The sequence below is a fragment of the Engystomops pustulosus genome, chromosome 7 (assembly GCF_040894005.1).
Source record: "Engystomops pustulosus chromosome 7, aEngPut4.maternal, whole genome shotgun sequence".
In the NCBI taxonomy this organism is placed as follows: domain Eukaryota; kingdom Metazoa; phylum Chordata; class Amphibia; order Anura; family Leptodactylidae; genus Engystomops; species Engystomops pustulosus.
Window position 1 is genome coordinate 9,739,919 of NC_092417.1, and position 22,976 is coordinate 9,762,894.

At 41.1% G+C, this 22,976-nt stretch overlaps 1 protein-coding gene across 1 annotated transcript; it reads right to left on the reverse strand.

Annotated features, from left to right (window-relative positions):
• Window positions 1-2: 2 nt before the first annotated feature.
• Window positions 3-21,154, reverse strand: LOC140069242 (uncharacterized). The gene is made up of 5 exons (XM_072114704.1): window positions 20,620-21,154; window positions 10,534-11,883; window positions 2,267-2,406; window positions 2,031-2,184; window positions 3-1,387 (listed from the first exon to the last, which is right to left on the reverse strand). The coding sequence occupies exons 3-5, from the start codon at window positions 2,292-2,294 to the stop codon at window positions 643-645; spliced, it is 927 nt and encodes a 308-aa protein (XP_071970805.1). The 5' UTR covers window positions 2,295-2,406; window positions 10,534-11,883; window positions 20,620-21,154; the 3' UTR covers window positions 3-642.
• Window positions 21,155-22,976: the final 1,822 nt, after the last annotated feature.

Here is a 22,976-nt window from a genome sequence, read left to right on the forward strand (position 1 = left end):
GATACAAAAAAAAAGGTGTTTAAGATTTCAAACACAATATGATCCATTGGATCTCTTTGAAAAATTAAAGTAAATTTTTCTAAAAACAAAAATGGTTAAACATCATTGCATAAAATTGGATTATGCTTAAACACAGCAAGTAAGGCCGTGGTCACACGTTCCGGTATCTGTCCTTTCATAATGCAACATTAGCGCACAGGGGACGGTCCTTTCCCTTTGTAAAAATGCATTTTGAGGTATACTTCTGCAAATGACATATTGATCACATGCTTTTGCATGGAAAGGCTTGTAAGTATTGTCAAAGGTCCGCCCCCTGTGCACCAGCATTTCATTATGACTGGACCAATAAAGCCACTGACACATGTTCTGCTTGGAGCAAGTTTTAAATGTAACACAAGCCCAAGGTGTCCGCACTGTGACAAATGGCATATGTGCTTACAGGGATATGCATGTGACAAATAGACACATTGCATGTGTCTCTATATAAATGCATATGTGCATGGGCAGAGGCTAACCACATTTTCACTTGGGTTGCATTATAAACGGACTGTTTGAGCAACATCTGCCTGTATTGTAATGACTTGACTATAGAAACTTAAAACTTGGATAACAGTTAAACGGAAACTGTAACAATAAAGACTGCTAATTGCGTCGTGTAAGGTCATGGGGTTCATTTGGACTATGTGTTGGTGAAAATGAAAATGTTGAGGCTGGCAATGCAGTTACTGTCTGCAACTCTTCATGTAGCCTTTGCTGTCTCCATGGGCTTGAATCAGAAAGCAGCATTTGAAGATAGGAACTATTTGGATCCTCGGAATATGATGTGCTTGGCACTGCATGAGTTTGTGTAGTTTCTGTTTGGGTACATGTTTGTTTTTTTGGAGGTGATGCAACAAGACTAGTAGTTGGACTAGTTTCAAATGGTTGTGTGGTTGTTGTTTTTGGACACAATAAGTCTTTTAAATTGTTGACCAAAACATCAATACTAGGCAAAATATCACAATTGTCAAACAGTTCCACCACAGTCATGACATAAGCAATAAATAAATTGCGTTTCCCAGCAGGGAAGCGTCTGCATTGGCCCGCTACAACAACACCCAACCCATCATACATGTCTTGTGACCCTGCACGACGCATCATGTTTACCGCCTCATGTTCAATAGCACTTATTGGATCTGACTGCACACGTGCTGCCCTTCTTCGAGTTTGCCTGGTGTTGATGGGTGGTGGTTCTGGTGGAGAGTCATCAATTTCCACGTTTGTTTGTGAATCTGTACCATGTGCATCTTCAACCAAAGATGTGTGGCTCTGCTCCATTGTTTGGTCATCAGTATCGAGATGTTCGTGTGCTTGTCCTCTTGTTTTTTTTGGAATGTTTCCTTGAGTCCTTTTTTTTTTTATTTTAAAAAAAGAAAGAAAATTGAGTATAATTGTATGGTAAAAGATCATAATAAGATGCAGTAATTTCATTGTACATTCAAAAATGAAACAAAGTAAAATAATCTTATATTTAAATTTATACTTGAGAGGATCAATCCAAAAAATGCTAGAGTGCTTGTATTGAATAACAAACAACATTGAAGTCAAATGGATACACGAGCTTTTGGTAATGAATAAACACATTGAAAGAACCGTAATCTGCACACATTGCAGATGTTACCTACATCTGCTAACTTATCCAAAGTCATGCAAAGTTATGCATGTGTGTATACCATAAAATTATCAGTTGTTTGTAACATTGGCAATGTGTTGTATTCTGTGTTTTTTCACTGTGTTCTTCAATTCAATGATCCGGTGTTTAATAATTTATTTGTATTCATATCTTTGCTTCTCTGTGTTTACATAATAAACTGATAAATCTCAAGCTGGGGAAATACTCGTCCAAGCACTGAGCCATTCACAGTATGGCAATACTTGAAAGACCATCAAGCTTTGCCTTTTTTATTTTTTTTTTCTTTTCTTTACAGAAATTTACTTAACCTTTTTCAATACATGAATACAAAATGATCTTATTTATAAAATAAACTTACGGCCGAAGAGTACGAGTTGGTAAGAGAAAAAGTAATTCATCAAAATGTTGATATGGCCTTTTGTGAGACGGGGAGGAGCCACTCTTTTCATTTATTGCAACTTCTCGTCTGAAGCGATCCCTACATGACCGCCACCTCGTGCGAACCTGCTCTTCTATTTTAAATGATAATTATTTTCTGTTATTATATTTAATTTATTAATAAAAAAAATAAAAACATAAATTTGTTGCACTTACCCATTTTCCACTGTTCACGTGGTTCCATCTCCTCCCAATCGCTGGTTAATTCCTTGCATATTTGAAGCCATGCCTGACTTCTTTTGCTTTTGCTGGCATAATGTTTGTTGTAAGTCCCATAGCATTGGTCTTTCCTTCACCTATGTATGAGCACACATTTTTTTTAAATTTTTTACAATGCAAATTGTTTTAATGTTGTAAATAAAAACTATACATTTTAAATTTGTAAATGTGGATTTATGTCAAACATCTTTTTTCTTTTCATTGTGATATTTTGAATGTTTCTTTAATGGCCATTTTTTAAAAATTAAATTTTTAATAAACTTTGTACTATTTAAAAAACGTTGAAATTGTATTCGAGCATTTAGTTTTTTTTTATATTTTTTAAGTTCAAACTGAAAAATCGAATTGGCAAATTTTTTTTATAAAAATATATGTGGATGAAAATATAAGCCGTGACCAGTAGTTTAAAACAAAAAAAAATCGTTAACCAATTGTCTCCAGTGTAAGCCCAGGGTGTAGTATACAGCCAGCCACATACAGTATACAGGCAGCCCCCATGTAGTATACAGCCTGGACACCCTATTTTTTAAACAAGACATAACTCAACAATTTATATTCACTCTCTGTTGAGCCCAATCCACGCCACGGCTCCCGGCGGATTCTTCTCTCTTCTGTAGATGGCTGCAGGCCGTAGCACAATACAATGCAGCCCTGTTGACACTGATGACTTCATCAGTGGCAACAGCGCTGCATCATAGTGTGCAACGGCCTTCAGATTGCATGGACGCAACTATGCCAGCTAGAGAAGAGAGAAGATAGAGAATGAAGCACAGGGAGCCGCAATGGGGATCATAAGCCGCAATCAACATTGTGGACAATGGATGTTTTTTACAGAATTTTTTAAATAAAGACTATTGGATAAGCAAAGATGAGCTATTTTTGATTTATTTTGCATGTTAAAAGTAGGCATATACACAAGCATATACAGTATATAGCCTGCGCGCACCATGGAGTATGTAGCTACATGCACACTGCCTTAGGACGTGTTGACACATTCAGCTAACCATCCGTTAATGATGCTATGCTAGTGCACAGGGGGCGGTCCAAGTTCAAAATAGACATGCATTTCTGTTGAAAACAATGTGACCAATAGTTCAATTTCTTGATTCACAATGGAGATTTTTGTGAAATTTGGGGCCAAAGCCGGCACCCTGTGTGCAAGCGTTTCACTATGAACGGGCGGAGCGTGGAATGTGTATCCATGCCCATATGCTACATTTAATAAAAATTAAGATGGACGTATATACGGCCATTAAATGTTCAACATACATTCAAATGGCATCAAGTCTTCCAACGGTAGCAGTACTGTGCATCACACGTTGTGCTTCGTACCCCGTCCAAAGATTTGACATGTGCAATATTTATGCTGCAAATGACACTTTGAAACATATATACCTATAGAGAGGGTCAAGGCTGAGCAGCACTCACCTCCTCCTCCTCCTCTCCCCCGCAATGTGCACAACATGTTATGGAGTGTGAGGGCGCATTCAGACAATGCATTGTGTAGTGCGTTGGGTTGCGTTTTGATCAATCACATACTAAGGATACATTGTGGCAGATTTACTTAACCGGCCCATTTGCGATCCATCGGGGCATTCTCTGCGCTTGATTCTGGTCCGGCAGGGATTTATTAAGGTAGTTCCGCCGCCGTCCACCAGGTGGCACTGCTGCACTGAAAAGCATCGGAATGCTCTTCAATACACCAAGGCCGGCTGAGTGAAGGTAAGCGCAAGCTCCAAAAATGATTTTCTGTTTTAAAATGCATTTTTTTTTTCAAAATACGTTGGGTTTTCATTCATCCACGCCCCTCGATTTCCATTGCGCGCGTGCAAGCGCAAATGCACCACAATCAGATCGCGTGTGCAAAATAACCCATGGCAATACAGGGAAAATCTGAACAGATCTTATAAATTCTGGTAAGACGTTGGGAAAACACAAATTGTGCCCTTAGTAAATGAACCACATTGTGTCAAAAAAAAACAACACAACATAACACAAGGCATCATCTGAATGCACACGTGTATATACACTGCCAGGCCGCCGTGTTATAAAGCAGATTTTAAATGTTAGAAACACATTAGTTTAAAAATTTAGTAAAGAAAAAAGTAAACTCAACAGCAAAGTCACATAAAAAGATTTTAAAGGACAATGCATACAGCATTTACCCCTGCCCCACCACCAAAAAAAAAAAAAGGTGCTATAGGGAATTAAAGCAAGAATGAGAGACACAGAAAAAGTAAAAAAAACTTACAAGAGAAATGACATGTGAGGCATCAAGATCCGAGCGAACACCAGATGCCATACTGGCAAGTGCACCCTGACACAAATACCACAAGAAATGAAATGCCAACTTTGCAAAAATGTAAACAGCGGGAAAAACATAATGAAAAAGCAGACAGAACCGGTACTGAACGTCAGGCGCATCCGTCAAACGCACACAGAGCTAAACAACGTTCACTGACAACACGCCAGACGCATGCGTCCAGCAACAATATGAAAAACGCAACTGGACGCAAAAACACATGCGCTAAGCGCATAGAAACGCAAGGACGAAACGGAAAGAAAGAAAAGCCATTGATAACCATAGAAAAAAAAAAGGATGCGTCCGTCAAAAAGACGTAGGACGCATGCGTCAGGCGCATCGTGTGACCGCGGCCTGAAGGGGAAACCTGCTCCACAAATGTCATTCACCCGTTCATGTCTTCAGTTCATGTCTTTCACCTGTTTAATTGACAAAACTGCAAATAAAACCTCAGGGCGCGTTCACACGTTGCGTTTTGACCTGCGTTTTCATTGCGTTTAAAACGCATATAGAACAGCTGAGGAGGGTTGATTTGCCTAATTACATCCCCGTTAACATTTCCGTTTACAAAACGCATCGTAAACGCGATGTTAACAACGCGTTAACACATGCGTTTTATTAACGCATGCGTTAACATTGCGTTTACAAACGTAAACGGTAATATAATTAGGCAAATCACCTCTCAGCTTTTGTATATGCGTTTCAAACGCAATGAAAACGCGACCAAAACGCAACGTGTGAACGCGCCCTCAAAGCTGACTGTGATGCCGTTTTAACTGCAACATGTGACCGCACCCTCAGGGCGCGTTCACACGTTGCGTTTTGGTCGCGTTTTCATTGCGTTTGAAACGCATATACAACAGCTGATGAGAGGTGATTTGCCTAATTACATTGCTGCTAACATTTCTGTTTACAAAACGCATAGTAAACGCGATGTTAACGCATGCGTTAACATTGCGTTTAGAAACGTAAATGGTAATATAATTAGGCAAATCACCTCTCATCAGCTGTTGTATATGCGTTTCAAACTCAATGAAAACGCGACCAAAACGCAACGTGTGAACGCGCCCTCAAAGCTGACTGTGATGCCGTTTTAACTGCAACATGTGACCGCACCCTCAGGGCGCGTTCACACGTTGCGTTTTGGTCGCGTTTTCATTGCGTTTGAAACGCATATACAACAGCTGATGAGAGGTGATTTGCCTAATTACATCGCTGCTAACATTTCTGTTTACAAAACGCATAGTAAACGCGATGTTAACGCATGCGTTAACATTGCGTTTAGAAACGTAAATGGTAATATAATTAGGCAAATCACCTCTCATCAGCTGTTGTATATGCGTTTCAAACTCAATGAAAACGCGACCAAAACGCAACGTGTGAACGCGCCCTCCGAATAACTTCTCCCGGCCTTCACTGCAGGATTTGCCAGCCAGGTCTCTCCAGCTCCTTGCTACACATGTCCACACCGCGCCACTAAAAATATCACAGTTATTTACAGTATAGTTTCTCCTGGATAACCACAACCATAACCAGCTAAGATGAATTATGTCGTGGCCAGGAATGGAGATATGTAGACACTTCATGTTTTTGCCAAGTGCTTCTTACAAAGGTCATTTCTGTCCATTGTGTTTTTGTTTCGATATTTTTGCTGTGATGTTATGATATGTCTTGTCACGTGAAGTGTTTTGTAATCACAGCATAAAAATTTCCCATTTTTGTGATAAAATGAAATCTAAATAACAAACATTTACTCCATACAACTTTCTTTTTGCTACATATAATAAATACACAGTGACCCCCCTCAATATATTGTACACATTGGGGGACATTTACTATGGCGTTTCCACCAGTTTTGTGGCGCTCTCACCACATGTTCTGCTCTCAGACCTATTTATTAGCTGTCGGGGACAGAAAAAATGACTTTTTCCATCTGCTCCGACTCTTCTCCGAAAAGGGGCGTGGCTTTGGCGGAGTGGAAACTCAGACAGAATTAATATGTGTCCCAGCCATTTTTGGGCGCTGTAAACTGGCGGAAAGTAGACCAAAAGAAAACTGGTCTAGCAGGGACTGTTGGACACATTTCTGGTGCTTGGGACAGATTTTGGTCCCAGGGACAGAAAATGGGCTCGGGGACAGAAAATGGGCTCGGGGACAGAAATGTCTCTGCACAGCTCTACAATATTAAATGTGTATCTTCTTTCCGAGAGCAGGTCGGTAACAAAGCCAATGCAGACACCGACACTCTAAGTAAATGTCCCCCATAGACTATATTTCGTTATATAGTACCCCAGAGGTCGCACTAACATTTTTCCAGAACGGTAAAAATACTCCTCTCACCATTTTTGAGGAGTATTTTTACCTGAGGGCGTGTTCACACGTTGCGTTTTGACCTGCGTTTTCATTGCGTTTGAAACGCATATACAACAGCTGAGGAGAGGTGATTTGCCTAATTACATCACTGTTAACGTTTCCGCTTACAAAACGCATCGTAAACGCGATGTTAACGCACACATTAACAAAGCGTTGATGCATGCGTTTTGTTAACGCATGCGCTAAACGGTAATGTAATTAGGCAAATTACCTCACATCAGCTGTTGTATATGCGTTTCAAACGCAATGAAAACGCAACGTGTGAACGCGCCCTCCGGAGGAGTATGAAAATTTAGGCAAAACAACGCTCACACAGCACGCACCCGCAACGCTCCGCTCACACAGCACGCACCCGCAACGCTCCGCTCTCACAGCACGCACCCGCAACGCTCCGCTCTCACAGCACGCACCCGCAACGCTCCGCTCTCACAGCACGCACCCGCAACGCTCCGCTCTCACAGCACGCACCCGCAACGCTCCGCTCTCACAGCACGCACCCGCAACGCTCCGCTCTCACAGCACGCACCCGCAACGCTCCGCTCTCACAGCACGCACCCGCAACGCTCCGCTCTCACAGCACGCACCCGCAACGCTCCGCTCTCACAGCACGCACCCGCAACGCTCCGCTCTCACAGCACGCACCCGCAACGCTCCGCACCCACAGCACGCACCCGCAACGCTCCGCACCCACGAGGCTCCGCACCCACGAGGCTCCGCACCCACGAGGCTCCGCACAGCACGCACGCACAACACTACTCTACACTCACAACACTACTCTACACTCACAACACTACTCTACACTCACACACTACACTACACTCACCCGGCCTTGCTATTAAGTCCCGTTGGGATCACACAAACGCAGGCAGCAGCGGGCAGGTAGAGATGGAGCAGGACGGGGAGTAGCAGCCCCGCTGTCCACATGTCTCCCCTGGGGCCGGTGCTCTCACTCTGGGTCTCTCCGGCCCGCCCCTAGTCACGTGTCCCGCTGAGAGGTTCGGCGCGCGCTATGATCGTGCTACTGACATTTCCCTCTTTTGCAGTGCGCGCTGAACCGCTCAGCCTGCGCGCTACAGGGAATAATTGCCAAGCGTAACTTTATGCATGCCAATTATTTTGGGGGTTAATGGCGCGTGGTGAGGCGTTAATGCGACCTCTGTAGTACCCCCTCAACTAAAAATATTTGTATACAGTAGCTCCTGATTTATATAAAGCATCAAAATTATTGCTGACGTCTCAGCTGCCAGTGATCTCGCAGCATCTTCTTCTGCCCGGGCAGAACTTGAGTCAGGCCGGCGCCACACGTAGCGCTTTGTCTGAGCTTGCAAATGCAGACAAAGCCGCGCCCACCGGGGCGGGCCTCGGCCCGATCGCATCGGCGTTTCTATGGAAACGCCTGCGATCGGGAACGAGACGCCGGTGTTTCGCGTTAAATTAACGCAAAACACCGGCGCAGACAAAGCGCCACGTGTGGCGCCGGCCTAAGACACAGGACTGCGTGATGGTCATAGTGATATCTCTGCAGAGGCCTCTCCTCTCACATGGATTGTTTTCTATGGTTGCTGCTGCATTGTAGACTGGGGGTGGTGACACACATGGCGTTTTTAGGCCGTTTTAAGTAGTGCATTTTCAGATCGGGAAAAAACGCATGCGCTCAAAAACGGCCTAAAAACGCCATGTGTGTCACCACCCTTAGGGTGCATTCACATGGCCGTCTGGGGGGGAGGTATATGCGGCCGTACATGGGGAAAAGATAGAGTATGCTCAAAAACAGACCAAAAATGCCATGTGTGGCATCACCCTCCGGGTGCGCTCAGACGATGCGTTTGCGCTGCTTTTTTGCATGTCTACCATGCGTTTGGCTAGTTTGAAATAGCTTTTCTTCATTTCTGAAAGTGGAAGCAGCTGTGAAAGTGTCGACACTGGTGCTTACACTTGTTGTAAAACCATCCAAACAGATGGTAACACGGAAAAACGCTTTAAAATGTGTCATTCTCTGGGGAACGAGCTGACATTTTCATGAATATCATTTTGAGAACCTTTTGATTAGTTTTGATGTAGTTAAAGGAAACCTACCATTTGATTTGGTGCATTATGAAGCAAACATACCTTGAGACTGCTGTAGCTGCACTGATGCAGGATCATATCTTGTTTAATCCCGGAGTGGTTTTGTTGAAAAAACAATTATAACATTATGATAATGAAGCTCTGTCCCTTCTATGGCTGCTCTGGCGCTTGCTTTCCCGCTTCTCATAGCAGTAGAGTTTTTCTCTGCAGGAGATAATGATGCAATCACTCTTCTCCCTGCCAGACAGAATAATCAATTGCTGTACCATCCCCCAGCTGTTGTATATGAGTGAACCAGCTCAGGTTGATTAGTCACGCTCGACTTAACTCCATCTGTAATTCCAAACTCCCGTGTGTAATGTGTTTATCTTGGCAGCCATGCTGACTCAGCTTTCCCAAGGTCCTGAATGTTATAATTGTTTTTCAGCAAAACCACTCAGCTCAGGGATTAACCAAGATATGATCCTGCATCAGTGTAGCTACAGCAGTATCAAGGTATGTTTGCTTCATAATGCATCCAATCACATGGTAGGTTTCCTTTAATAGGAGGACTCAGGTAGAGGAAGAAACTATAGAACTTTCCCCCCTCCTAAAGTGATCTATGGAGGAAACCGCAGCTGATGAATTTCTAAGAAAGACTAAAAATTGGTCACTGCTGACAACAAGCCTCATCCACATCCCTCTGTGTATAGAGAAGGTGTCAGGGTGTGGGGGAGGGGAGATGTTCTGTCATGTAATGGGGTAAATGTGTTTCTTCCACATGTAATGAAGGTTTTGTGTCTTGCAGGATTTATTATCTATTGAGGATCAGAGATGAATATTATATCTCCCAGTGATGGTAAGATTCTCCCGCTGTCTACCTCCGGCTCTTCTACTTCTTACACTATTACTGATATGATATCACTGCTGTTCTCACATCCGGCTGCAATTACATGTTCTGAGATTTATGCTTTATGTTACAATGACTAAATCACAATAATAATAAGAATAATAATCCTCTTCATAATAATAATAATAAAAATGTGCTCAGCTTGGGATTTGAACTCAAAATAGATCAGAAGGGTACCCCTTGCATTGTAGGGGAAGTTGGAAAAACACTAAAGACTGTTGTTAGAATAAAAGTACATTTTTATTGGTGGCACAATGCAAACATGTAAAAATATATACAAGTGGCAAAAATAAGACACTGATATATGATTAAAATTGATATGAAAAAATGGCAAAAACAGGTAGTGGGGTGTAGCAGATATAGAAACGGGACTACCTGGACAAAGTGGAAGGAGATGGTATATACAATGAAACGAATGGAGCTGGGCCTGAGAATGTGTATCTCACTGAGGGTGTAATAACAGTATATTGATCCATCAACTGGGCATTAGTGCCCACCAAGTGGGACAAAAAATGCCCTGCAGAAAAGGTAAATGGGTAAGTATAAAAGCCAAGTGAAAGCAACAGCTCCTACCAGGTAAGGGATGTAAGGGTCCTCCACTGTCCAGGGTGTACCGTGTCCCCGACGCGCGTTTCGGCTCGCGCTGAGCCTTCGTCTGGGGGTTGGCGTCAATGTGGTGTAGGGGGTGTATATAAGAGGAAAAAGAGCCAATAGGCGTTGTAGGGAGAGTTACGTGTGGTCACAAACCTGCTGATTGCAGAAACAGATGGTGTGGGGTTTGTCATGTGACCCGCGGCGTCACGGAGTCACGTGTCAAAAAATCAGGTGGTGTCTGATATGTCATGTGACCAATAGCGTCATCAGGTCACGTGACTGAATATCGCGAGACTGCAGCGTGTATTAGTTGTTAGTCTAGAAGCGCAAGCAATAGGCATTATAAAGTGCATGTATGTCTGGCGCCCCCTATAGAGAGGATATCCGATTGCAGAGTAAAGAAAGATATTTGATGTAATATATATTACACTGAACCAGTTTAGTTGCAAAGGGTAAGTATCACGAATGTGTGAAGATTAAATAAAGTGCATTTAGTAATTCAATGCTGTGACCTGGTGTAACCAAATATTATAATACAAACTCTGAAGAAAAAATTAAATAAATTGTATTTTACAAGACAGACTCCTAAAATTGGTGTGATATTTAAGGAAAAAGTGAATGAATAATACATGCCAAACACATGAAATTTGTGCAATATTTAGGAGATAAAGTGACAAGTGCATAAAGAATTCCTTCAATGATCGATGGGATAAAACAGATTATTACTCTTTTCATCACATAGATTTTTTACCAGTTCTTGACATTATCATTGATAAATTTACACATGGACCTTTATAGAAGATGAAATATCAACATTTTATAGTTAATAAATCAATTGGAATACCTATGGTATGCGTACATCCACATTTTTTGACTTAAAAGTAATAGGGTGCAGTGAGGGGAAGTGATGGGGGATGGTGCAGGGAAAAGGTGAGGAAGGAGCAAGTGAGTGTGGGGAAGTGAAGGGAAAATGTGAGGGAACAAGGTGAATATATCAACTGTTTTTCATAGATATATATACATTCCAGGAGTAACAATGGCAATATTGTCTTGAATTTATCATTTGGTATACAGGACAAGAATACCAGGAATATTTATGCAGTATAGGTACATATGTCTGAATACGTGTCCTTAAGGGGCGATGTCCTCGAAGAGCCAGAAGAATTTTTCTATGAACTTTGCGCAAGAAAGAATTAGAGATGAAGGCAGGTTTGGATGTATTTTCAATTCGATCTTATGTATAAATCATCATTTGTATGAACGAAATCCTAAAAGGCTTAATTATTCTCGGTGATGTATAATTATCGAATACTGTGGGAAGAAAAGATGCTGGAAAACAGAAAATATGTTTGAGTTAACAACATAAAAACAACAGTTAAAAACTGGTGTTCCAAGACGCCAGTGTATAAATGCAAGACATGAACAACGCAGCATTAAACAGGTAAATATTTTTTTGGGGGGTGGATGGGGGGTGGTTTTTGTTTTTGGGTACGTTTATTGGAGAAATGGAGCAAAACTAAGGGTCTCATTGAGACCTCTTGGTTTTAAGGTATTTAAGGTCCAGATCCAACGGGTTTCGTGTTGAGCTAAAATCTTCTGGATCGGACCACCTCTGATTCCAAGGTCCACCTTTTCAATACCACGCACTCGCAGGAGACTTGGATCCGAGTTATGTTTCTCCTTAAAGTGGAGTGCCACTGGTTTACCCTCAAGATCTGCATCACTGCCGAGTGTGGCTTTAATGTCACGCATGTGTTCCCTAACCCTTACTTTCATGGCCCTGCTGGTTAGGCCAATATATATCAAATTACAGGGGCAGGTGGCGTAGTAGATCACCGCTGTGGTTCTGCAAGAAATATTTTGTGAGATGTTCTAGGTCTTGGTGCCTGATGAATCCGTGAAGGTATATGCACGTTCCACATTGGGACATGCGATGGATTTGAACTCATACACTCTAAATGCTACAGAGAAGGAGCTTCCATCCACTAGTGCAGTGGTGGCGAACCTATGGCACGGGTGCCAGAGGTGGCACTCAGAGCCCTTTCTGTGGGCACCCAGGCCTTCACCCCAACACAGAGTTTGCCAAACAGGACTCAAGGCTTCCTCCTGCCGTCCAATACAGCCCAGGATGTGCCATGCTCAGCGCCATTTTTAATCGACATCCTTGGCAGCCAGAGCTACATGAGGAATGAGAAAGTGTGGAAAGAGAAATTATTTTTGGAGCTCCTGCTCTGGGAACCCTGATTCCTCCTTTTCAGGGTAACCCGTAGGGAAGCTACAATCCAAATTTCTCCATCATCTTTCTATTGTATTGATGAACTCAGGACGCCAATAGGATTAAAACAATAAGTTACTGCTTAAATTGTCATGTTGGCACTTTGTGACATATAAGTGGGTTTTTGGTTGAAGTTTGGGCACTCTCTCTCCAAAAGGTTCACCATCACTGCACTAGGGTATTGGCCCAGTGGTCATTGATGGGAGGATACATCTTCTCAGAAATTACCATTTGTAATTATTGAGATGACTATTATTATTATTTTTATTATTATCATGGAGACCATCAGTATTATTATAATGTTAGTACTAATAATCTCAATAATAATCATCTCAATAATAATCATCTCAAGAATCTTAATAATTATAATAATAATCATCTCAATAATTAAAATAATCTCTTAATAATCTCAATACTAATAATCTCAATAATCTAAATTATAATAATCTCAATATTACTCTCAATATTCATCTTAATAATAATAATCATCTCAATAATAATCTCAATAATATTCTCTGAGAAGATCCCTCTCGAAGTATCGGTGTGTCACAATGTAACAGTGAAACTCTTAGTTGCAGAAAATCCTCCCACTGACATCCTCTGAGTTTATAGCCTTGAGGGTAGAAGCTTCTATCCTTATTGCAGAGGGTCTGGGGTTCGAATCCCGGGCTGGGCATAAATTTATTTTATTCAATAAATAGCTTGTGTCTGGGGAAGCCCTGGAGACCATATATGGACAGATGCTGATCTGACCTGATGACGTGGTCCCTGCTCTCTCCGCTGACCCGACACTTCTCTCAAAAGGATTCCCTGCCCGATGTCTGCTCTGGGGAACCCTAGGAGATGTAGGCTCCCAGGTTCTGGCTTTGAAAGTATTTACTATGCGGGACACAGAGCCGGGACAACCCCAGCAAGTGCGCGACCTGGAGGGAATATCCGCGACAATCTGACAGTTGCCCGTGACGCGGGGCAGAGGTAAAAAAATCGTGACTGTCCTGGCCAAACCGGGATGGTTGGGAGCTATGCATCTTCCAGACATTGGGGCAGATTTATCAAGTGTCTGAAAGTCAGAATATTTCTAGTTGCCCATGGCAACCAATCACAGCTCCCGTTTAAAATACCAGTGCTCATGAATATTTTAAACGGGATTGTGATTGGTTGCCATGGGCAACTAGAAATATTCTGACTTTCAGACACTGGATAAATCTGCCCCATTTGACTTTCCTGGCCTGTTCCAGGTTCCTACACAAATCCCCTAGCAGCACAATGACATTACTGTACTAATATCCACTGCTGTCATCCCTCTACATGTCCTGGAAGATTTCATCCTTGTGTCTCCTTCATTTCCAGATGCTGAGACCCGGAAGTTTTACCAGAAGCTTTGTCACTATCCACCTCATGTCCTGAGGATGACGTATGAATATTTCCACGAGGATCTGCTTTACATTGTGGAGAACTGGAGAGGTTCATCGCTTCTACATGAGCTGATCTCCCGAAATATCTCAGATCTGGAGGTGAGATGTGCCGGTGTTATATACAGGTGTCCCCTGTGTTATCAGGTGTTATATACAGGTGTCCCCTGTGTTATCAGGTGTTATATACAGGTGTCCTCTGTGTTATCAGGTGTTATATACAGGTGTCCCCTGTGTTATCAGGTGTTATATACAGGTGTCCCCTGTGTTATCAGGTGTTATATACAGGTGTCCCCTGTGTTATCAGGTGTTATATACAGGTGTCCCCTGTGTTATCAGGTGTTATATACAGGTGTCCCCTGTGTTATCAGGTCTTATATACAGGTGTCCCCTGTGTTATTAGGTGTTATATGCAGGTGTCCCCTCTGTTATCAGGTGTTATATACAGGTGTCTCCTGTGTTATCAGGTGTTATATACAGGTGTCCCCTGTGTTATCAGGTGTTATATACAGGTGTCCCCTGTGTTATCAGGTGTTATATACAGGTGTCCCCTGTGTTATCAGGTGTTACCCTGTTTCCCCGAAAATAAGACAGTGTCTTATATTAATTTTTGTCCCTATAGATGCACTAGGTCTTATTTTCAGGGGATTCTTATTTTTCCATGAACAAGAATTTACATTTATAGGTGAACAAAAAAATCTACCTCTCTAACATCCTTATGACTCTCCAAACTCTGAATTTCCTGCTGTCTTTCTTGTGACTCCATTTCTATTAGAATCATTGGCCCCAGTCTCTCATGTTTAGTAAAAGCACTTTCCATAAATTACCCTTCTTATCCTGGTAGCTGCTGGTATCACATTTGCAGCACAACAGCCGGGGATTTACTTCCATGAATTATTCCTCATGTCACAACCTTCTGAAAGATTTACTAATACTAATGTATGGTGTGAGGGGAGCTGTAGCAATGACTGTCGCTAGGTCTTATTTTCAGGGGAGGCCTTATATTTCTGAGCCTGAATAAAATTGTACTAGGTCTTATTTTCGGGGGATGTCCTATTTTAGGGGAAACAGGGTATATACAGGTGTCCCCTGTGTTATCAGGTGTTATATACAGGTGTCCCCTGTGTTATCAGGTGTTATATACAGGTGTCCCCTGTGTTATCAGGTGTTATATACAGGTGTCCCCTGTGTTATTAGGTGTTATATACAGGTGTTATATACAGGTGTCCCCTGTGTTATCAGGTGTTATATACAGGTGTCCCCTGTGTTATTAGGTGTTATATACAGGTGTCCCCTGTGTTATCAGGTGTTATATACAGGTCTCCCCTGTGTTATCAGGTGTTATATGCAGGTGTCCCCTGTGTTATCAGGTGTTATATGCAGGTGTCCCCTGTGTTATCAGGTGTTATATACAGGTGTTCCCTGTGTTATCAGGTGTTATATACAGGTGTCTCCTGTGTTATCAGGTGTTATATACAGGTGTCCCCTGTTTTATCAGGTGTTATATACAGGTGTCCCCTGTGATATCAGGTGTTATATACAGGTGTCTCCTCTGTTATCCTGTGACCGCACAATAGACCTCAGTGGGGGCCGTGACCTCGCTGCCATTTTTGCGGGAAGCTCACAACCTTCTTTTACGGGCCTATGGCTTATATAGCAGATTATATTGTGTAAGTATTATAAGTGTAGCTATCCCGTCTTGCCCCACCCACACACATACATAAGGGGGTCATTATATTCTGGTAAATATTATGATTGTTACTTGTGGAATCAGGATTTTCTCCCCAACTATTCCATCTATTTCTCTCCTCTGGACCAGCACATTATAGAGAAGACATTAAGTATCTGTGTATATTAACCCTTTGTATTCAGTCTCCTTGTATAATGACCCTTATGTTGGACCTTTCTTTTGTTCTAGAAATACCTGAGTTTAGAACATGATAGAAAATCCTTGGCCCGGAATTTACTCCAGGAGATTTTCTGTAGAGGAGCAGAAGCTGTGATAACATTGTGGGTCTGTCTTCATGTACTACGGAAGGATTACGGCTCCCCCAGCCTGGCCGCTGTACTGGAGGAGCTCGGCCACAGAGGTAACATTGTGTATGACATGTGTCACTCATCATATCCGGGGCTCATCATGTACCATGACCTCAGTAATACAGATCCCTGCACTGGATCAGTCATTCTCCGCAGTGTATAAATGTACAGATGGAGCAACGTGTAATATACAAAGGACTAACACTCTTATCTCACAGAGCAATAACCTTATACAATTAAGAGCACTACAGGCTACTTAATATTGAGAATGTAAGAACTGGAGGGATGGCGTAGCAAAATAATGGGAAAAAGAATTCATTGAGAATTTTAAACTAGTACCCCATATTCGTTGGAAATTATGGACGTGGTCTAGCAGCCGCACTACAGAGTTTGTTTTTGTATGTTTTTGTTTAATGTTGTTTCTTTTTGTTTTATTAACCCCTTAAGGTCGCAGCCATTTTACAGCTTAAGGCTCACCCACATTTTTTGGATTCTGACCTGCGTCGCTTTATATGGTTATAACTTTTGAATACTGCTACTTATCAAAGCGATTATTAGATTGTTTTTTCCCCACATGTTGTACTTCATTTTAGTGGTAAATGTTGGTTGATAAGTTTTGTGTTTATTTACTAAAAAAAGAAAAAATGAATTTTTTGAAAAATTTCTCTTTTTTTAAATTCGAAATCCTTACATTTCCAGGCAGATAGATTTATCACCTAAATAAGTTGCTGAATAACATTTCCCATATCTCTACTTTTTTTTTTTTTTCATTATAAAAATTTTTTATTGCTTTTTTAACCCCTAGGCGCACCAGGACGTTATAGTACGTCCCCGGGGCTAGATGCTTAGCGCACGGGGACGTTCTATAACGTCCTGCTTCTGGCACCGGCTCACGAACGGAGCCGGTACCAGAAGCAGCGGCTGTCAGCTGTCTAGTACAGCTGACAGCCTGCGCTAACACCCGCGATCGGAGCCGGCTCCGATCGCGGGTGTTAACCCCTTACACGCCGCGGTCAAACATGACCGCGGCGTGTAAGTGTGTTTGAGCTGTGGATCGGATCCCCCGTGCCGCTTACCGGGGGATCCGATCCACTTCTGGGCAGCTCCGAGGACTGGCATGTGCCCCGGAGCTGCCTGGTCTCCATGGCAGCCAGACCCCTTCCGGGTCTGGCTGTAAACTGTCTGAGCATGCGCAAGCATGCTCAGACAGTTTACACTGCTCTACAATAAAATAGTATTGTAGAGCAGTGTATTGAACTTAAACCAGTGATCAGAGCATCACTGGTTTAAGTTCAAGTATGTATAATTAAAAAAAAGTCGAAAACACTAAAGTTAACACATTAGAATAAATAAAAAATAAATACATAAAAATATAAGCCCCTAAAATGTCACTTTCCCATAAAAAAAACTTAATAAAGTATAAAAAACATAAAAACACAAAAAAACCCCGCATATTTGGTATTGCCGTGTCCGTAACAATCTGCATAATAAAACAGAATTGTTACTGGACCCGCACGGTAAACGCCGGAGGAAAAAAACGCAAAAAACTTTCCGAAAAAAGATAATTTTTAATTAATACCCTATAAAAAATGCTCTAAAAAGTGATTTAAAAAATGTTATGCACTCCAAAATAAGCCCACTAAAAAGAACAACTCTTCTCGCAAAAAATAAGCCCCTAACAAGATTTGTCAGACGAAAAATAAAAAAGTTATGCATATGAAAAGATGGTGATGCTAAAATGAACAAGATTTTCTCCAAATTGGTTTTTATTCAGTACAATTGAATAAAATACACAAAACCCCCACATATTTGGTATCCCTGCGTCCGTAACAATCTGTATAATAAAACCGAATCGTTATTAGATCCGCAAAGTGAACCCCGTAAAAAACAACCTAAAAAAACTCTCTGATAAAGATGATTTTTTATTAATGCCCTTTAAAAATGCTCTAAAAAAGTGATTTTAAAAAGTTACGCAATCTAAAATAAGACCACTAAAAAGAGCTATCATTCTTGCAAAAAATAAGCCCTTAAACAGATTTGTTAGGTGAAAAATAAAAAAGTTATGCATATGAAAGACGGTGATGCTAAAATTAACAACAATTTTGCCAAATTACTTTTTATTCAGTAAAAATGGGAAAAAATAAAAATTTATATAAATGAAGTATTTTCATAAACGTGGCGACCCATAGAATAAAAATAATATACTATTTTCATGGTATGGTTAACGGGAAAAAAAAATAAAACACAAAAATTTTCCTAAAAATTGATGATTTTCATTTCCTCCACCAACAAAGAGTTAATTAAATCTCACCAATTAGCTATAGATGCCCCAAAATTATGTATTAGAAAAGTGCATCTCATGTGGCAAAAGAAATAAGCCCCTATAGGTCCTCAATAAAAAAAAGAAAAAAATTACAGCTTGTACAATGTGACAGCAAATCTGATTTGAATGGCGCCTCCTTCCCTTCTATGCCCGGCCGTGCGCCCATACAGCAGGTTACCACCACATATAGAGTATCCGTGTACTCGGGAGAAATTGCGTATCAAACTTTGTGGAGCCTTTTTTCATTTTATCCATTACAAATGTTTAATTTTCCACCCAAAATGAGTGTATTGTGAAAAAATATTACAATTTGCAGACTCCACCTCCATTTTGTTTTAACCCCTATAAAACACGTAAAGGGTTAACAAACTTCTTAAAAGTGGTTTTTCATACGTTGAGGGGTGTAGTTTCCACAATGGGGTAATTTACGAGTCTCACTATTATTTAGGCCTCTCAGTGTCAATTAGAAGTTGAGCAGGTCCATCTAAATACAGGTTTTGGCGATTTTACAAAAAATGTGAAAAATGGCACCCAAATTCTGAGCCTCATAACATTCTAGTAAAATATGTGGAATCTTAAAAAACCTTCCAACATAAAGCAGACATTTGGGAAATGTAAGTTATGAATTTATTTGGGTGCTATGACTTTCTGAATTAAAAGTAGAGAATTTAGAACGTTGAAAATAAAGAATTTTTCAAAATTTTTGCCAAATGTTGTTTTTTTTCATAACTAAACGCAAAAGATTTCATCCAAATTTTTAAACTAATTTGAAGTACAATGTGTCACGAGAAAACAATCTCAAAATCCCCTGGATATCTCACAGCGTTCCCACGCTATAACCACTTATAGTGACACAGGTCAGATTTGAAAAATGGGGCCGCGTCCTTTAGGCCAAAAGATGCCGAGTCCCGTAGGGGTTAACAAAGAATGTACATTACAAAAATAGTAGTCAGACATTGCAATTTAACAGTGTTCACACATATAACAGTTTAACAAAATTCATATAACCAGGGTGTGTACCACATACTGCTAGACATAGTTCGTCCTAACCTGAAACACAATGGTGGAGATCTGCCATCAGGTCTCCAGATAAAACACAATTTTTATTCTTTTTTCTCTTCTTCTTTTTTTCCCCTTTCTCTTCTTTTCCTCTCCCTCCTCCCAGAAACACATCCTCAACAATGGGGGAAAAAACTATTTCCAATGACTCCAGATCTCAGCCCATTTCCCTCCAGTTCCACATTTATCAATATGGATGTGTTCATATCTTTCATATGGGACTATAGGGCAAAGTCTGATATGCCGATGTGGTTTCTGTAGTTGGGCAACCTCGCCAGGGCTCCTAATGATGCTTCTATTGCTTGTTTTTCTAACCAACTCCTAACTTAAGTCTGGTCTGGATTTTCGGGTTTGCTCCAGTAACATTCTTTTTCTAAGTCATACTATTGAGCAACCCTAGTTAAATTTGCGTTGAAGTAATTATAAGCCTGTGGCGATTTTGGCATTACTGTATTTTATATCTGTATTTTGCTCTCTGTGCGCCTTGCGTTAATCTAGTTCAGTGATGGCAAACCTTTAAGAGACCGAGTGCCCAAACTACAACAAAGACCCGCTTATTTATCGCAAAGTGCCAACACAGAAATGTAATTTGTGATTTATACTCCCTTCTCTGTCACTGTTTTATTGATACCAGCACCTGAGGCACCAATATAGCAGAAAATAGTCCCAGGTAGAGCTGTCACTTTAAAATAGCTCTGTGCACAGCAAGTCCTGGGCTGTCTGGGACTGCAGGAAGATACCTGGAGTCCTCTCTGGTGATGGCCTGAGTGCCCACAGAAAGGGCTCTGAGTGCCACCTATGGCACCCGTGCCATAGGTTAGCCATCACTGATCTAGTTTATTCAATTGCTGGCTTAACAATAGGATAATAACTAACTGACTTAAAACGCAATACTTACTAACACTTTGCTTAAGGCTTATTCACTAAGTTTTAGGTTGTAGAACTTAATCTGGTTTTACCGTATTGTTTGTCTGTCATTGTCGGGTGTAGGTTACTTTACTTCATCATGCCTCCAAAAAAGACAGAAAGAAAGTCAGGAGGGTTAGATAAAATGTGGAAGGCCTCCCCAACTAAAACAAAACAAATTAGCAAGGAGGATTTGCCTCCCTCAGCTTCCAATAACACAGGGTCTAATTCCCTAGCTAGTGAAGATCTTAATCCCACAAACGAAGACATTCTGGCTTAGATCCTTGACACGGTTCAAGAAACTAAGTCATCAGTAGCTGAGCTAAAAAAGGAGGTTGGCTGTATTAGCTCTGACATTGCGATAATGAGGGATGATTTGAATTCATTGAGGGATAAGTTTAAGGGAATGGAAAAGAGCGTCAGGAAAACTGAGGAAGATATTAAATCAATCCAGAAAGGCATGAAAGAACTAAGGGAAGAAAATGCACAGTTGAAAGAAAAGCTGTTAGATCAGGAGAATCGGTCAAGGAGGGCCAATATAAGAATAATTGGGTATCCAGAGGAGCCTTCTGAAGGGAATATGGCCACTAACATACAGAAGTGGTTATTGAAAGTATTTGGTAGTGAAGAGCTATCTTCTAACTTTGCAGTGGAAAGAGCACATAGAAACCGATACCAGGGGCACCCCCAGAACAATTCTGGTTAAATGTCTTAATTCACAAGGCAGGGATTACATTATTAGAAACTTGAGAAAAAAAGAGATGCTCATGGATGAAAAAAAGTGGCTATTTTCCCAGACTATGCGAGGGAGACACAGAAATTGAGGGCAAGTTATAAGATGGTGAAAAACAGGCTGTAATCAAGTGGATCAAGTTTGGGTAAGGGGGGGTGGGGGGGGGGGGGTATACCGGCAAGTTTTTTTTTTTTTTTTTTTTTTTTCCTCTTTCTTTCTTTTTTCTTTCTTCTCCCTATCTGAATGGAGAAGGCAATAAGAGTTCTGTGTTGGAACATTAGGGGCCTGAGCGATAGGATAAGAAGATGTGCAATATTTGATGTAATAAATAAACATTTGCCAGCTGTGGTAGTATTGCTAGAAACCCACTTAACCCCAGAATTAGGATGTGTCACGGGTGCTCCCGCGTGGGCTCATCCGTGCTCCCCGTGTGCCCCCGCTGCAGCCCGGTCTCCTCACTCACCTCTCCCGGCTCCTGCTCTTCCCCGGACTGCCGTGTGCGCGCGTCCCCGCCTCCTAGGGCGCGCGCGCGGCTCCTGCAGAAAATTTAAAGGGCAGCGCACCGCTAATTGGTGCACTGGCTGAACACCACCTTTAACCCCTTAACGCTGAAGCCACTTTTCACCTTCCTGACACGGACCATTTTTTAAAATCTGACATGTGTCTATTTAAGTGGTTATAACTTTGGAACGCTTTAACATATCCAGTTGATTTTGAGATTGTTTTTTCGTGACACATTGTAATTCATGCTGGTTGAGAAATTTAATAAATATATTTAGTATTTATTTATGAAATAAATGGAAATTTGGCAAAAATTTTGAAAAAAACAATGTTTTCCAAATTCAAAATTTTCTACTTTTTGGAAAGTTGGTCATAGCACTAAAATAACTTGATAACTAACATTTTCCATATGTCTGCTTTAACTTGGCATCATTTTTCAAACATCTTTTCCTTTATTTTGGATGTTAGGAGGCTTATAACTTTAGGTGCAATTTTTCAGATTTTTACGAAAATCATCAAAACCTACTTTTGGAGGGTCAATTTAGTTAGAAGTGACTTTATAAGGCCCACATGACAGAAACCCCCCACAAATGACACCATTTTAGAAACTACACCCCTCAAAATATTCAAAACAACCTTTGGGAATTTTGTTAACCCTTTGAGCGTTTCATGAGCGTGAAAGATAAATGAAAGTGAAATTAGAGAAATGTAATTTTATCTCACTATAGATTAATTGAACACTAAAATTTGCACCTTCACAATGGGTTAAAAAGGAAAATGCATTTTACAATGTTGAGGGCAATTCCTCTTGAGTATGCCAACACCCATTTTGTCACTGTACCCCGCTGTACGGACACAGGGGGGCACTTGGAATGGAAAGAGCGTTGTTTCGTTTTTGCAGGGCAAATATGGCTGAAAAAGTTTACATGTGTCAGGATGCATTTGGAAAGCCATAATGGTACCAAAACAGAGGAAAGCCCCAACATGAGACACCATTTTGGATAGTACACCCCTTGGAGAGTTTAGCAACGTGTAATTTGTGTATTTTCCCCAATAGGTGTTTGATTCAATTAGGCCCCAAAAGGGAAAAAAGGTGAAAATTTTCTCAAAAAAGTCACTTTTACCCCAAATTTTTGTAAGCCACAAGGGATAAAAGATGAAACAACCCCATAAATG

Excerpts from the sequence above, each read along its gene's own strand:
- LOC140069242 (XM_072114704.1), bottom strand. The coding sequence starts at position 2,294 with ATGGAACCACGTGAACAGTGGAAAATGG. Across the intron at positions 2,185-2,266 it reads ACGTGAACAGTGGAAAATGG|AAGAGCAGGTTCGCACGAGG; the intron begins GTAAGTGCAACA and ends CATTTAAAATAG. Across the intron at positions 1,388-2,030 it reads CCAACTCGTACTCTTCGGCC|GACTCAAGGAAACATTCCAA; the intron begins GTAAGTTTATTT and ends AAAAAAAAAAAG.